The sequence below is a fragment of the Ailuropoda melanoleuca genome, chromosome 2 (assembly GCF_002007445.2).
Source record: "Ailuropoda melanoleuca isolate Jingjing chromosome 2, ASM200744v2, whole genome shotgun sequence".
Lineage (NCBI taxonomy): Eukaryota > Metazoa > Chordata > Mammalia > Carnivora > Ursidae > Ailuropoda > Ailuropoda melanoleuca.
In genome coordinates, this window is record NC_048219.1 from 107,466,452 (window position 1) to 107,482,813 (window position 16,362).

Below are 16,362 nucleotides of genomic sequence, written 5' to 3' on the forward strand. Positions count from 1 at the left end.
CTGTGCTACAGCTGGCTTCATCACCTCTACCTCCCCCTCTCCATGACTTGTATGGCATATTTCTGTAGAAATTTGTCTTGTTTTGAGAACGTAATACCCCTTTGAAATAGTTGTACATCTGCTAGGCTGACAAACTCTTGACACTATTTAAAAATCAGTTTTTATTTCCTTTAGTTATAGTAATTCAAGAAGGTTTATTAAATTAGGTAACAGAACACAAAGGTGGATAGTGCGTGGTCCCAGTCCCCAGTGAACTAAATCTCAGTTTGTAATTGTTTCCTCACTCGAACCGAGTATCTTCTCCAATAATGGTGCGAATTCTTTGACTTTGAACCAAGTTTATGTACACTAATGAAAGTCTGTTGCCTTCAAAACTGTGCTCACCTTTAAAAGCCACAGACCAACTAATAATATAGCCATTACTTAAAACTTTTGGAATTCTTTTCCTTTCCATAAGCCACAAAACAAAATCGGCTTTCTATTAAAAAAAAAAAAAAAGAAGTACCTAACTTGATTTACCTTCTTTAGTCGTCCTTAAAATTAAAGCCTCACATGGATATTCACAAAGTATTTCTCTAAAAAGGTGTTTTGTTTTGTTTTGTTTTGTTTTGTTTTGTTTTGTTTTGTTTTTACAGCCCTGATGGAGTAAAATGTTTGCAGGCTGTAGAGGAGGAAATATGAATGGAGTTAGTGGATTTCACCAGGAACATTGGAAGAGTGTTGGGTATTAGTGTTGCACTGGAGGAGGATGAGAATTGAGCCCTATTTAGAGGGAACAGAAAGACTTCTGTGAGGAGTGTGGGTAAATAAACCAGGAATCTACTCTGAAGATTATTGCTTAGCTCTCTGAACATTTAATTTTTAAAATTATTTGTAGAATTTTAGAACCATTCACTAGTATACATACTTTGTTGCATTGAGACTATCTTGTAAGGAGAAAAGCTGTGTGGTTTGAAAGTACTTCTTGATATTGAGGCTTACAAGAAGTCTGAAGAGAATGAAGCGGTGATTGGGAATCCTAAGAGATTTTACCAAGAACAACTCATTGGAGACTTTCAGAGGTACCTTTTAGGCGAGTAAGAGAAATCCTGGATCATCTGGCAGTTAGGAAGTTAGTTTATGTATTAAGTTCAGTCTGATTTGACATTGGACTTGAGTCTGTATTGCTTCACTCTTTGGTAAATCGTTCTGGCATTTGATGGCTGGCTTAGCCATTCCCCTCTTAGACATGACTGAGATAAAAAGTGAAAGACTGTGGGAAACTGAGAGTATCTTTATTGTTTCTTGCATTTCTTACCCTGTAATATTGGCTCTTAGATTTTTACTGTGGGATTTGGAATACTTTGAATTTAACATTGGTGCCTTTATAATTATATGTGGATTATCCACATATTCATTTGGCAAATGTATTGAAGAGCAGCTACACAATGGGAGACAATGGGAACATGAATGAATAATTCAGTCTCTATATTTAAGCTGCTCCTAGACTGGTAGGGCAGACAAAATTAGGAAGCCAGAAGTTAGAATACAGTGGAAGTACAATAATAGAGGTATGCAGCTTCCTGTTGAATAAAGAAGGGCACTTCACTCTGACTTGGGAATTTTCCTTAGGATGAGGTAAGCCTTTAAATAGAAAAGGAATTCATCAAATGAAGTACATAGCAGTGTAGGAAATGTTCACTTTGTGGAAGAAATAACTAAGGAAATGATTGTCCACTCTCTTGCGCTTTCTACATTTCATGAAACCCCCTGCCTGCATGACTGCTGTTTAGCTGGTGTTTCAAGAATATTAACTAATTTTGCTGTTGCTTAATTAAATCTGTTGTAAAGATAACATTAGTTTAAGTCTGTGAAAACTAAAAGTAAGTTGCTTTTTTGAGCATTTTCAATTTTATATCTTTTCCTTGTTGTAATTTTAATTCTAAAGGATGGAAGTAAGTTGAAAATCCAAGTTGAAATTACTCAGTCCTTTTAAGGTAACATTACTGGTTGTTTGGAGCCAAACTCACTTAATTTTAGGTCTGTTTTAAACATGTGTACATCAGGAAAAGAATTTCTTGAAGTCATTTTTACTCCCATTTACTCATCTGCAAATGCAATTTGGACCAGTGAGGGTCCCTTTTAGATCCAAAATCCAGTGATTGAATTTCATGGCTCAGCATTATTTATAAGTTGTTTTAAAAGCTCAGAGGAAAGAGTCATCCTTCTTGTATCAGAAACTTTCTCTTCCTGTTAACTACCCAAGTCATGTAGCATGATTTATGCTTTCTCTCCTCTCCTCCCTCTTTTGGCATTGTTTCCATACAGTGATTGATGACCCCCAAGATACAGTGAGACTCAGATGCTCATCTCTTGAAAAATAATCTGAATCTTGACATTTAGAAATCATCTTCCCGTGAGAAATTTCTTCTGTGTAATCTTAGATTATTTGAATTTAGAATGTGCTTATTTTCTGAGTCAGCAATTAATTCAGTTTATTACTAACTTTTTGGGTAAATATTGTTCAAAATTGATGTTTCTCTGTTTTAGTCAATGTCTTTGTAGTGCTGTGTTCTTATACTTCAATCCCAAGAACATACAATGTACTAAAGCCAAAAAAAAAATTTGCGTATTTCTTGATCTCCAGATAACAGTGTTTCTACTCTATTGGTTTATCTTACATGTTTATTCCCTGGGTTTTTTTAGCTACTTGTAATATTGTTGTAGTGAAGTAATACAGATACTAGGTAGTAATATCTCGTTCAGAATCTTCCCATTTTGCCTTGTAAGATCCTTTTTTCTGTCCCAAAAGCGATATTATGTAGCTCTTAGCCACACAATGAATTGTTGACTAATTTAAAAGAACCCTAGAAAGTAGTGGCTGTACCTAAAAAGAAGAAAAATCTGGGTATATTTTACTACCATTTTTTTTTTTTAAAGCTACGGCTTTATTATTTTGCTTGAGGTTTTTTTCCCCTTTACCTCCACAATATGCATTAATATGATTTAAAGTTTCTTTTAGTTAGCCCGAGTATAAGTCTTTTTCCTTTTTCCCTTTGGTATTCTGTTTGCAAAACAAGTAATGCAGGTTTTATAGACTAGGGTAACTAGTTCTATTTAATGAATCCCTTTATTAAAACTCTTATATGAATCTTGTTATAGCCCAACTCGCAATTCATACTTTTAATACTACATTCCTTCTTTGCACGCCCCTCCTTTACAAAATGGAAGGTTTTTCCAAAATTTTTTACTTTTAAATCACCAAATTTTTATCTTTTCTGCAGATAATATCACCTACCGCATTATTTTTGGCTGCAAAAGTGGAAGAACAGGCTCGAAAACTTGAACATGTTATCAAAGTAGCACATGCTTGTCTTCATCCCCTAGAGCCACTGCTGGATACTAAATGTGATGTATGTAATAATAAATCAATTGGTGTTGCCTTCCAACTGCTGCTTATTTCTTTTACCATTTAGGAGTGTAGTACCGGGGAGTGATCTAACAGAAACATATTTCATGTATGTATATGTATTTCCGTGTCGTTCTGAATCACGTTAAGGCTGTGATTCAGAGGTGGTTATAAGTGTTTCACATTTTGTTGTTTATCCTCACAGCAAACCTATGATATATATTGAGGGTAAGTCACATCACCTCCGTTGTTTGGATCCATTTGAGACCAGAAATAAGTAACTCTTAAACTGTCAACAATGGGGAAAAAAAAACAGAAAAACCTCGGATTGCCTCTAGAACAGTAAATAGTAATTTTACAGAATTTTTCCCTTGTTAATACATATATACCAATAGTTCTCTCTCTAATACTGATCCATAAAGATGCTATTTTACCATGCTTTCATGGGGGTTGTTCCTATTTTAATTTTCCTCAAGACTAATGCTAGCTTCTAAACAACTTGTTCATCATCAACATTTTAATAGACCTTGTTTGAAGGTGCCATTTCAAAATGTTATGACCTCTTAAAACAGAAACTAGAATTCTAGGCCTTTAAATTCACTTTCCCAGCACTTGTATTATAGGTGAGTTCCTTTATCAGGAACTTTTAACTACTGAATGACTGCCAGGTTATATTAGTTTACTTTCATTTAGTTAATCTTAAAGTCCAGATTAAGTATATGTGATGTTTTTTAAGTATATCTGAGTTTATTAATGACAAATTTTATCTTAGATGTTGGCTTTAAGGGAGTGAGAAATACAATGTAACCATTCAATAATAAAGAATGCGTGATTATTCAGAGATTGTTCTTATAATTTCTATTACTTTATAAATTAAGAATTAATTTTGGTGAATACTTAGGGTATTGTTCAAATAATAGAAATCTGTGTTTTAAAAAAATCATCTTAGTGACCTTTTCAAAATGGGACATAAATGTGCTTTTCACTCTGAGTTTAGCAACATGTCCTTACATGAATATTTATGATGTATTTTTTTTAATCACCTTACTGAGTTGTCATAATTTAAGAAATTTGATAATGGTAGAAATTTTTCATACTCTTTATTCCAAACGTAATTACATTAGGGGAATGATTTGTTGAAGTTAAAAAAGAAGGCCCTCTATTTCCCCATGAGTGTATGATACATTCTTTTGGTACTTTATATCTAAAATCTTTTCTTTTTACCTAGAGATTTGAAGGTTTGCTTTGATTTTATTTTGTCTTTTTTGAAGAGAGGAAGTTTTAAAAAAATAACTCACTAACTCTGACCATCAAGGAATTACTTATGAAGTATCTTTGAGTTGATACGTCTTTTCTTTACAGGCAGGTTTGAATTTGATGTTCTTACTTGAGTTGGTGCTTCCTGTCTTAATGTGTCTTGAAGCACCAGTGCCTACATGAAGTTTTATGTTACAGGCTAGAGGGTTTGTTGTTTTCAGTTAAGCTCTACCTCCTTTCATGTTATTGTTGTCTTTTTAGGGTTTTTTGTTGTTTTTTACCTTGTTTACATATTCTGTATTAGAAGTAAATCAGTTTAGATTGGTCGTAGAAAATAGGATTTCTCTGTCATCCTCAAATTATTTCCTTTGTGTTTCCAAACTACTCTGATTCTTCTGTAATGTGTCTGTAATTTTAATGAGATTTAACGGTCCCATAGTCTAGTAGTGTTTATCTTAAGCGATTTAATGTTATTATTTTTACCTGGCAGGCTTACCTTCAACAGACTCAAGAACTGGTTTTACTTGAAACCATAATGCTACAAACCCTAGGTATGTACTTATGTCAGATATTATTTTTGTGTGTGTTCTTCAGTGTGGTGTTCCAAAGATGGAACAATTTTATCATTGAAGAAAGTTTCATTTTAAAACAAGTTTGGGGCTGGAATAGTATTACCTGGTTATAAGGAAACCATTTTTTTAAAATTGCATTTACCATTAATTGAATGGTAAACATAGTTTTCATTGTGAAAGGCTGCATATGATTGTAATATGTACAAATATTCTGACTTATAGTCAGTATTTAATGAATTTATCACATCATTTTTAATGTGACACAGTAGTTATGTAAACATTGATCATCCTTTTCTAAAAGTTACATTGTCTGCAAGTTTTTTGCAATTTAAGTGATCTCTAAAGATTATTTATTCGAATCTTTCACTTTATTATTGAAGAAATTGAGACCTAACAAGGTTTGTCTTGTGTGAAGCCGTATATTCTGGAAGAACTTAGCAGTGTATGGTGGGAATAACATGGGCTTTATGGAGATCTTTGTTTAAAATCCATATGCCTTTGACTTGCTCTTTAAGCTTAGGCAAAGTTGTTTTACCTTTCATACCTCCATTCTGTATATGTGAGGTGGAGTAATAATGTCTGCCTTAACATTCTGAATATGAAGATGAGAGATAGTGTATAAAAAACATGTACCACATTGTGTGTCATAAGTAGCCATTATTCATTATGGCAGCTATTTATTTATTACTCCATTCCCAAATGTTGAGAAGAAGTGCAATAATCATAGCCTCCCATCATGACAGACTTTTTTTTTTTTTTAGAAAAGTAGCTTGTGTGAAATAGATAGAACTTGTTTGATGTTTTTATAGTATAAAAAAATATAAAAATAAAAGTGAGACTCTTATCTCCCAATCCAATGATTTAGCATGTTATCGCTTTATTATATGAGATTATATAAATAAGAAATTTACAAAGATTTGTGTAATAAAGATTAAAAGGAAAATTAAGGGGAATGTTAGAATTTATATACTTCTTTGGCTTTGATTAAAGTATGATTTTGCAGGTTTAATTATGGTAGAAATACAGATAGATCACACAACAGTTTTAAAAATCTAGATTACCTGTTTGTCAGGATGTTATTCGTTGACTGCTGAAGACACTAGATATGACCTCCACTTTTTAAAAAGAAAAACCCTGCCCTCCCTAAGGGTTGTTTAGACACTGAAAGCTCTTTCAGCATTTTATCTTTGGTTTTAGAAACCGTGATTTAAAGAATCTTGAGGCTGCAAGGTTCACCTGCCTTAATAACTTTATTATCAGTGAAATGTAATTATAAGCTAACTGGTTGAAACCCTTTCATCGAAGGCATGCTGAGAAAATAAGGCTATAAATCATTAAAAGGTCTTTTCTCCCACTATGGCCCAGGGATTATATTTATGAAAAATACTCTTTTTACATCTTCTAAAAGAGTTGTAATACATTTTAAAAATATGTTACATAGTTGAATTCTTTGCTTAATAGTTGTATTTTCCATAATTTTAGTTTGTTTTTAACCTGAGGGTAATCTCAAACTAATCATAATTCAGAATTTTTAGTAAATATCACCCCAATCTGATTGATAAATAGCTTTGTTAACCAGTTTTCATTAAGTGGAACATTGTTTTTGAGAAGAAATTATTTCTCGTCATTGAAGGTATAATGAGCGTGTCAGTGATAGAAAATAACTTTGTCTTTGGATCTTTTTAATAATGAACAATATATTATACATTTATGGTTGTGCTGACGAATGGCATTTCTCAGGCAAGTATTATAGTGTGATAAGTGATTGGGAAAAAAGTGCTTTTTATTTCAGGTTTTGAGATCACCATTGAACATCCACACACAGATGTGGTGAAATGTACCCAGTTAGTAAGAGGTAAGTGATCTTTGAAACTTCTAAATTAAGTATTAATGCTTTTTATTGTCTATAATTGATTTGAATGAGTTTTATCAAAATGGGGAAATGTCGTTTTGAAGCAACATCTTTTGGTGTCCTATATCTACCTATTCATCTATTTCTGTATGTGGTTCTATCTGGTGAATTAGCTTCCTTTATAAACTTACAGGAGAATCTCCTTATACTAAAAAATTGGAGGGCTTCCAAATATTAAGACTTTCTCCATCTCCCCTTTAGGCTAAGCCAGTCCCATTTCATTTAATATTTAAGAGGTTGGCCATTGACACATACATGCAGAAAATTTCTGGTCTATCTCAAGCTTTCATTGACTTCTAGAAAAATGGTTACACTTTAAGAATTTGGAGACCATCCTCAGATCTTTCAGATAAAAATTGTCTTAGCAGATTTGCCATTTTGGAAATATTTTCCCCATGTTCATGTGAACAAAATTGATTTAATACATTTTTCAGAGTTCTTCAGCATTACTGAAAACAGTTTCCTTTTTGTGTGTAGTGGGGAAATACATAGTATGCTACAGACAGCATGTGATGTACCTATTAAAGCTTTTAAAAAGGAGTAGGAACTTTTTGTATTTTTTGCTTTGCTGCTTCTAGAGCATGTGGTATACATTTTTCTACTCTTGTTAATGAATCCTATGTATCTGTTCTTCTATCCCTAGAAATATTCTTTACACAGTTGCATGTTGTTACACTTCCTACTTCTGCTTTCCTGTTTTCCATTTGAAGTGTTAATGTACTAAAAGCAACTACTTGAAACTTTCATTGTGCCTTTTTCTGTTACTTTTTGAAAACAAAATTCTGCAGTTTTCAAACTTTTAGCCCCCAGACTTCTTTTCTTTAGGTTTATTCTAAACAAAATGGGTAAGACTTTTAAAGGCTTTGCTTTGTTTTTTAGTATTTACCTGAATATTCTCAGATTTTATTCATTCTAAATTGAATTCATATATCTGGTAGGATTTTATTGTGTTAATGGCTACATTTAAAACAAACAAACCTGTTATCATGGTATCATGATTAAGAAATGGACTTCTGAAAGTCCCATTTACATTTTTTTAAATTCTAATAGCTAGTACATGTTATGACTTGTAGAACATATTTAATCACAGTTCCTGTACTTCATGGTTGTCGGAATATAATTTAGAGCATATTTACATCCCAGAATTACAGTATAGCATAGAATTATATATTAGATAACTAGTGTATATGTTTGAATTAAGAAAAAAAAGCTTTAGAGTAGTTTTCCTGAAAACTTGAAAGAATAAGCTGTTTTGAAGAATAATGGGGAGCCATGTAACTTTCCTTTAAACTAAGCCTAATGAAAAAGTATTGAAAAAAGATATTTATATAGGTTAAAATGTATATACCTAGTAGGAGATAAAACTGGATTTTCAGCTTAGTATCGTTGTGAAATTTGAGTCCTCTTTAAAAATCCTTAGAGTTTAGTAGCTTTTGTACATGTTCCCCCGTATCTAAAGCTAGAGACATCAAGTCCATTCATTTGCAAAGTTGAATAGTAAGTTTTTAAAAATTGACAAAAACTACAAATTTGATGTTTTATCCAAAGCAGAATATATAATTTTTTGTTGTTAATGCTTAAAATGTGACCAATTCTAAATTTTAGTACAAATCTTACATATGTTTAACTTCCGTTTTGTCTGACTAACATTTCAGGTAACTATAATTTACATCTCACTCCATTTAAAAACATTCTTTCATGTTCGGTGTCTGTTTTTCTATGCTCTGTTAAAATTTTCAGCTAACAAAAGAACATTTTTCCTACATTCTTCCTCTGTTGCACATTGTTAATAGGTTATTGAATTTAGATATATTCTGAGGTAAAAACTGCTATGGCAGTTTAAAATTATTTTTACTTCTCTGTATATTTTGATTCTTTGGGGGGATGGAGGGTGGCAAATGGTTTGGTTTCTTTAAAGTCCCCCCCCCGCCCCCTCTGGAGATGAGAAAGTTGATAATATGCTACTTTGCTGCAGAATTGGCTAATGTCATTTTACAGGGACCTTTCATTTCTGTGATTTCTCCTTCCCTCCCCACCAGGAAAGAATGCCATACATAAGTCACACTGCCTCCAAGACATCTGATGCTTTGACACTCTTCCTTAGCACAACTCTGCTAAGCCCAAATCCCTTTTGTATACCTTATGTTGGTGATCCACATGGGGCAGCAGGGATTACAGGTGCCATGAAAAAAATAGAGGGCAAATTTGAGGCCTGTTAGAGAGGGGTGAGTTGAGGTGAACTGATCTAGGTGAGCAGAGGGGAAAGATACATCAATGATTATGAATGTAATTGGGGTAAAAGGGAAATTATAGCAAAAGAATCCCTGTTGGGAAGAATAAGAAAGCAGATAAAGTGAGAGGGTACTGTTTTCAATTTCACTGTCTTAAAAGCTAGTTGTTAAAATTTGCTTTTCCTTTGGGGACCAGTGTTGAAGCATCCTGATTCCCTAGAGTACTTATATCTTTTTCTAAAGTTGACAATTGGATTCTGTAAGAAAAATATATGCAGTGGAGTTTTCTTTATCTACACCCTTAGGATGTTTCTAGGTTCCTTATTCCTTGTTGATGCTTAGTAGCATGAAAAATTGAGCAGTTTGTGCTCTCTTGAGTTTGGGGGGGTGGGGGTTTTTTTGTTTTCTTTTCTTTGAATGGAAGTACTTAAGCCAACTTAAATATGATGACTGAGGATTAAGTCTGGCAGGCAACTCTTTGTATTTTGTATTAGACTTCAAAATCTTTTCTTCTTCTTCTTCTTCTTTTTTTTTTTTTTTTAAATCCAGGAGAATGCTTTATTGCAACTTTTAGCTGACTAGATGCTTAACTTAGTAACAAGTTTAGCCCTTGTAACTGGCTAGCTAAAAGCAAATCGGCTTGTTTCTCAGATCTTTGGGGGATAGCAAGAAACATTTGAGTGAATGTTGTTGAAGATTTTCAGTAGTATAGAAAATGATGGCGCTCTTGTGATATTTGTAAGTAGTAAGTAAAATTTACTTTTTGTGTACAAAACTTTGAAGTTTTTGTTGTGTTGAGAACTTTTTGATGGTAGCACATTAAAGCTGATAGTATTGTCTTCGTTTTTCTTTTCTTTTCTTACAGCAAGCAAGGATTTGGCACAGACATCCTATTTCATGGCTACCAACAGGTTGTTATCCTGACCCTCTTTGTTGCACTGTTGTAGCACACTATAGCTTCCTTTAATGCAGGGCCCCCTCAATGTGTCTCTTACCCTTGTTGCAACAGGAGACTGGACCATCTACTGTGGTGGTACCTTCCTGTCTGCTTTGCGGTGTATTGTACAAGGGACTTTTGGCACAGAGGGGTTAAATGCACATTGTGAAGTGTAGTGGTGCTTTCTGATGACATATTCTCGATTTGTGAGTGCATAAGTCTAAAATTGGTAGCCTGAATAGCAGCTAAAGATTACAAAGAGCTAAACTTAACGTAGAAATTCGAGCAACTTGGTAAGTATAAAGCTATTTCTAGTTTACAATTATAGTTAAATGACAATTTTTAAAAATTTCACATTGATCCAATCTTAACTTTAAAATAATCATTAAAGTTTTTTTAATAAAATTTATATAACTTGGGTTTTTTCCCAGATAATACCCACTAGTTGTAAATCAGAAGTAGCCAAGTCCAGTGCCTAGATTTGACTAAGTACGATTTTTACTTTAAAAAAAACTTACTTCCTTTTCAGTTTACATAAAGAAAAAATGGTTTGGGTTTGCGGTTGATAAACATTTTTCATCAGTTCTGAACTGAACTGGAAGAATAATTTTTTAAAACCTTTAATATCTAATACATTATTCCGTTCTGGGTTGATTTTATTAATGCCTTAAATTTGTTTTTAAATGGGTCATTCGGGAGGAGGGGACCAAACTAGCATTGTGGGGTCCTTAATTTCTTGTGACACTGTTAAGTTTTATATGAAGCTTTGGATTGGCAAATACCAATATATTTTCTTAGGTATTTGTTGTTGGGATTTAACCTCTATCCCTAGGAATTCTGAACAACAAAAAGAAAGTACTAAATATAAAACTTTGGTTAGAAAAGGCTAGCTGTAACATGTTACATGCCCAGTTTTGGGCAAATAGTAGAAGGAGACAAGTAGCATTTTTCTAGTGCTTAGCAACATTGGGCCTTGAAGCTGTTCACCAAAAGGTAAGTTTTCTCTGTGGCTTTGCTGAAAAGAAGACAGAGGTTTACATAGATAAGTGTTAGATTCTCTTTGACTTACTTGAGAATTATGTTTGTTAACCCACATCAAATGGTAGAATTCCTGATTCTATAATGTGGTATTGAAATTTTTGTCAGTTTTACAGAGTCTCCTGCTTTTTCTTTACTTCTTTGCGATGACATTACAAAGAAACAAAAATACTCCAAAAAAATTAAAATGTTGTATTTGTTTATGTTGATTATTGGAAATATACTGTCTTCCCCTCCTTTTATAAAGAAGTAAAAATACTTGAAAATTTAGAAATATTAATGTATTAGTATTAATAAAATATTAATATAATGCTCTGGGGAGTCAGAATGTGGAAAATGTTCATAATCTATGTAGGTTTTTTAGTATTAGAATTTTATAACTATAGTGCTAGTTTTTAACTTAATAAGGTTTTGTACTGTAGACTTTAAAAAAACCTTTATGTTTTTGCTCTAATCTTACTGGTAAATATTTTTCTTTGTTTTACATATTTGAATTACTATGGTTCTTCGTTTTCAAACCTGCTCTACAACAGTCTGCACCTTACCACCTTCTGTCTTCAGTACAAACCAACAGTGATAGCATGTGTATGTATTCATTTGGCTTGCAAATGGTCCAATTGGGAGATTCCTGTGTCAACTGATGGAAAACATTGGTGGGAATATGTGGATCCTACAGTTACTCTAGAATTACTAGATGGTAAGTAGAGAAAAATCTTTTTTTTACTTTGAAAACATTTTTTTATTATGGGAAAAGTGTGCCTGCTTTTGTATAGGTTTAAAAAAAAAAGTGAAACCCTATAGACTCATACTTAAGTGAACAGTTACCAGTTCTGGCCGCTCCACCATTTCCCCCTCTCTCTGTAGTTACTTTGATATTAATCCCAGATATCTCTTCAACTGTTAATACTTCAGTTTTTGTTTAAGAGATAAGAGACCCCTTAAAAGCATAACTATAATTTCATTTTAACAATCTGGTAGTAGAATTTTAAAAAGTATAATTACAGGGGCGCCTGGGTGGCACAGCGGTTGGGCGTCTGCCTTCGGCTCAGGGCGTGATCCTGGCATTGTGGGATCGAGCCCCACATCAGGCTCCTCTGCTATGAGCCTGCTTCTTCCTCTCCCATTCCCCCTGCTTGTGTTCCCTCTCTCGCTGGCTGTCTCTATCTCTGTCAAATAAATAAATAAAATCTTTTAAAAAAATAAATAAATAAATAAAAAATAAAAAGTATAATTACATGGTCAAATGAACAGGATGAAAATAAGGGTTCATTAGCCTAAAGGAAAAAAAAACTTAAAAAAAAAAACAAAAAACAAACAAACCTTGAACATGTTTTAACTGCCAATGAATATATAAAGCCCTTTCAGGACTTTCCAAGAAAAAAAAAAAGATTTGTAATGCTGTAGGTTGGTAGTCAGTTATAACTTACCGTAGAATATGTGAAGTAGTGAGCTAAAGCTATTTCAGGGTAACATTCCTTGCTCTGTAGTTCCACTGATAGTGACATGTGTCATTATTGCCTTGTATTATTAAATATGAAGTGACAAAATCAGGGTGCAAATTCTATAAATTGTGAACCTGGAATTGGGTCTCCTAATAAGAAATTTCTCTGGTAAGAGATAAGAGAAGCTGACCAGAGGTAGGAGAGATTCTTGGGAATTAAGACATTTTAACCAAATGCTGTTGATTTCAGAAAGGAAATAGATTACACCTAACTGGTATAGTAGGTTTTCAGCTTACTCTTTTTGTGGGCTTTCCCTAACTTCTGTTGCAAAATTGAAGCTAGTGGGAAGATGGGATTTATATCTCTTGCTACTGACGACGTCTGTTACATAGAGACCCCTTTGGGTTTTGAATGTGATCTTCCAATAAAATCTCAACATGTTTCTGTAACCTAGATGTTTGCTTTCTGTGAAGGGCCAAATAGTAACTCTTTTAGGGTTTATGGGCCCTTCTCTCTATGCCAGCTACACGTCTCTGCCACTATTGCTGGAAAGCAGCCATAGGCAATCTGTAAATGAATGGGTATGGCTGTGTTCCAACAAAACTTTGTTTACAAACACGGGGTACAGGTCATAATTGCAATATTGCCTACCTTTCTGGTAAAATGTGCTTCCTTTTTAGATTTCTTCATTTCAGAGGGTTTTTTCTCTCCCTGAAAAATTTCTCACAGAGTGTGTATCTCATGCTGTATTACTGCCACATGATCATGCTCTTTTCCTTAAATCACCAGAGGTTTTGAAGTTTGACAGGAGAGAAGGGGGGGCACCTGGGTGGCTCAGGCAGTTAAGCTTCTGCCCTTGGCTCTGGTCTTGATCTCAGAGTCCTAGGATTGAGCCCCATGTTAGGCTCTCTGCTCAGCACGGAGTCTGCTTCTCTCTCTCTCACTCTGCCTCTGTGTTCTCCCCACCCCCCTTCAAATAAATAATTAAAATCTCTCCAAAAAAAAAAAAAAAGGGAAGGAAATCTTCAATGAGTAGAAATGGCATCTTCTAAAAGCCAGTGTGGGCTTTTTTTCATCTACGACTTGAAAATTAGGTTATCTATGCCACCATCTAACTTCAGCAGTTAACAAGATAAAGTAGGTATAATCCAAATAAAAATAGTTTATATACATGATCCTAGAGTTCACAAAAAGCAAGTAATCTGCCTCTTACACTGCTCTTAAGTTATAAAGTTGATTTTTTAACACAATAGGGACCCCAGATAATCCTTCTGCTTCCATTATGAAAAGGCTCAAGTCTGTTATTTATTTGGAGAGCCACTGAGTAGGAATCTGGGACATTTAAGACATGGACAAATTCAGCTTTTCATATAGCAGTCTTTCTCTGTTTTAATCACAAAAAAAAAGAAAGAACAGTTTAAGATATTAAGATATATATCTAAATTTTAGCTTGGTGTCTAAGCATCATTGTTCACTAAAATAATTCACTTAATGACTATGGCAAAAACAGCATTGACTTGGACTTGACCTACCTGTAACGTTTGTCGTTGTTTTGCAGAGTTTTGTTTTATGAAAAATAACAAACCCTCATGTGTTTTTTGCAGTTTGAATTTTTTTCTGTATACTAGCTTTGAAGGGAAGAAAGGCTTATTTTAAGCATCATACTATGATTTTTGTACACATAACTAAAATATTAACAGTGATTATTTGACAGATTCTTAGTGTCCAAATATTAAAAGGTGAGGGGTTTTTCTAATTAGGAAGACTAGTAGTCCAGGCATTAGATTGTTTTCACTCAAATTGAATCAGAAAGTTCATGAATCTTGAACAGGTGTAAGTTGTCACAGCTTATGAGCGTACAATAAGTGCTGAGTTCTTGCATATTTTTTGCTTCAAGAAAAATTTTGTATTTGTCTGAATTTTCATTATCAGTCTTGGCTTGTTTGCCTAGAATCGTTTATGGAGAAGCTTACTGTGTATGCTAAAAAATAATAAATGAATCTATGTAGTTTCTACTGAATTGGTCTTAGTGGTATTACATAATATTATAATTCATTTGACTGGTATGAATATTTGTCTTGAGTGGTCAATAGCTTTATTAATGGCACTATTTTGGAGTAGGAAAATAGAATTCATCATAACCACACCACCTTGGAAAAGGGAGTCATCTCACTGTAATCTGAAATTTAACAAAAAAGTGAGGTAAAAATATATGACCAGGATGGTTTTACTATTTTGTTAATAGTAGTAATTACTACTATGAGTCTATGAGTATAGGTGGAGGAATTTTTTTTCTCATTTAACTTTGAAATAATTTTAAATTTAAACTACAGAATGGTACACTTTCTATATACCCTTTACCTGGTTTCTCTAATGTTAACATCTTATGTACATGATTATCAAAGCCAAGAAATTAACATTGTTTACAGTACTAGTACCTAACCACAGGTTTTATTTGATGTCCTCAGTTTTTCTGTTCTAGGATCTCATGTTCCATTTGCTTGAAATGCCCCTTAAATCTCTTCTAAATTATGTCAGTTTTTCTACCGTTCATTTTCTTTTGTGACCTTGACACTTTGAAAAATAATGGTCAGGGGCACCTGGGTGGCTCAGTCCGTTAAGTATATCTTTGGCTCAGGTCATGATCCCAGGGTCTTGGGATCCAGCCCCACATCAGGCTCCCTACTCAGCAGGGAGCCTGCTTCTCCCTCTCCCTCTGCCGCTCCCCCTGCTCGTGTGCACTCATTCTCTCTGTCAAATAAATAAAATCTTTAAAAAAAAAGAAAGAAAGAAAAATAATGGTTAATTATATTATAGAATGTTTCTCAGTTGGGGTTTGATGTTTCTCAATATTAGATTGAAATTATGCATTTTGCAAGAATACCACAGAAATGGGAAATGGGTTGTACCTTACTCTGTGTAACTTCTCAAGGGCTACATCATGTATCAAGGGTGGTTGTTTTGTTTTGTTTTTCTCAAAGGGTATACCTTATTACTGGTGATAATAACCATGATCACTTGGTTATGGTGATATCTGTCTGCTGGGTTTCTCCGTTGTAAGACTCTTCGTAATTAACTATCTTGAGGAAGGTATTTTAGGATTATACAGATACCTTCATTTTCCTCAAACTTTTGTCCATTAATTTTAAAGAATCTATTAATGGATCTTGCCTGCAATAATTATTACTATGATGTTTGCCTAATGAAGATTTTCTATTTGGGGGGAATTTTTTCAATGCTACTAAATTTTCCACAGATTCTGAGTAAGCCTGAGGGTGGGGGGAGAGTGATTTTTTTTTTTTTTTAAAGGATTCATCGTTGAAAATAGTTTAGATCTGTGCTACTTCTGTATTTGCTGAAGGTTGAATAGAAGGGTGACGGTGAAGTACATAAACTCTTGAGGCCTCTTTTTAATATTGCCCACTTGAGAGAAATATAAATCCTAAAGACACCTTCTAAGTTTTAAATTTAAATTTTATTTTTAGAGCTAACACATGAGTTTCTACAAATATTGGAGAAAACACCTAGTAGGTTGAAGAGGATTCGAAACTGGAGGGTAAGAGAATTGGCAGGGTTTAATAGAAT

At 33.7% G+C, this 16,362-nt stretch overlaps 1 protein-coding gene across 8 annotated transcripts in view; it reads left to right on the top strand.

Moving 5' to 3' along the window:
- The window catches only part of CCNT2 (cyclin T2), a 37,776-nt gene that overhangs the window by 16,710 nt on the left and 4,704 nt on the right, over positions 1–16,362 (top strand). For 4 of the 8 annotated variants that reach the window (XM_019801245.2, XM_034654453.1, XM_034654452.1 and 1 more), the window contains 6 exons: positions 3,264–3,392; positions 5,136–5,196; positions 7,010–7,072; positions 10,226–10,271; positions 11,869–12,032; positions 16,263–16,333. In XM_019801245.2, the coding sequence (XP_019656804.2) occupies positions 3,264–3,392; positions 5,136–5,196; positions 7,010–7,072; positions 10,226–10,271; positions 11,869–12,032; positions 16,263–16,333 (534 nt within the window). Of the gene's footprint in view, positions 1–3,263; positions 3,393–5,135; positions 5,197–7,009; positions 10,106–10,225; positions 10,591–11,868; positions 12,033–16,262; positions 16,334–16,362 lie in introns of those variants that run through there. The other 4 variants (XM_034654455.1, XM_019801246.2, XR_004623446.1 and 1 more) reach the window with 4 other exon arrangements.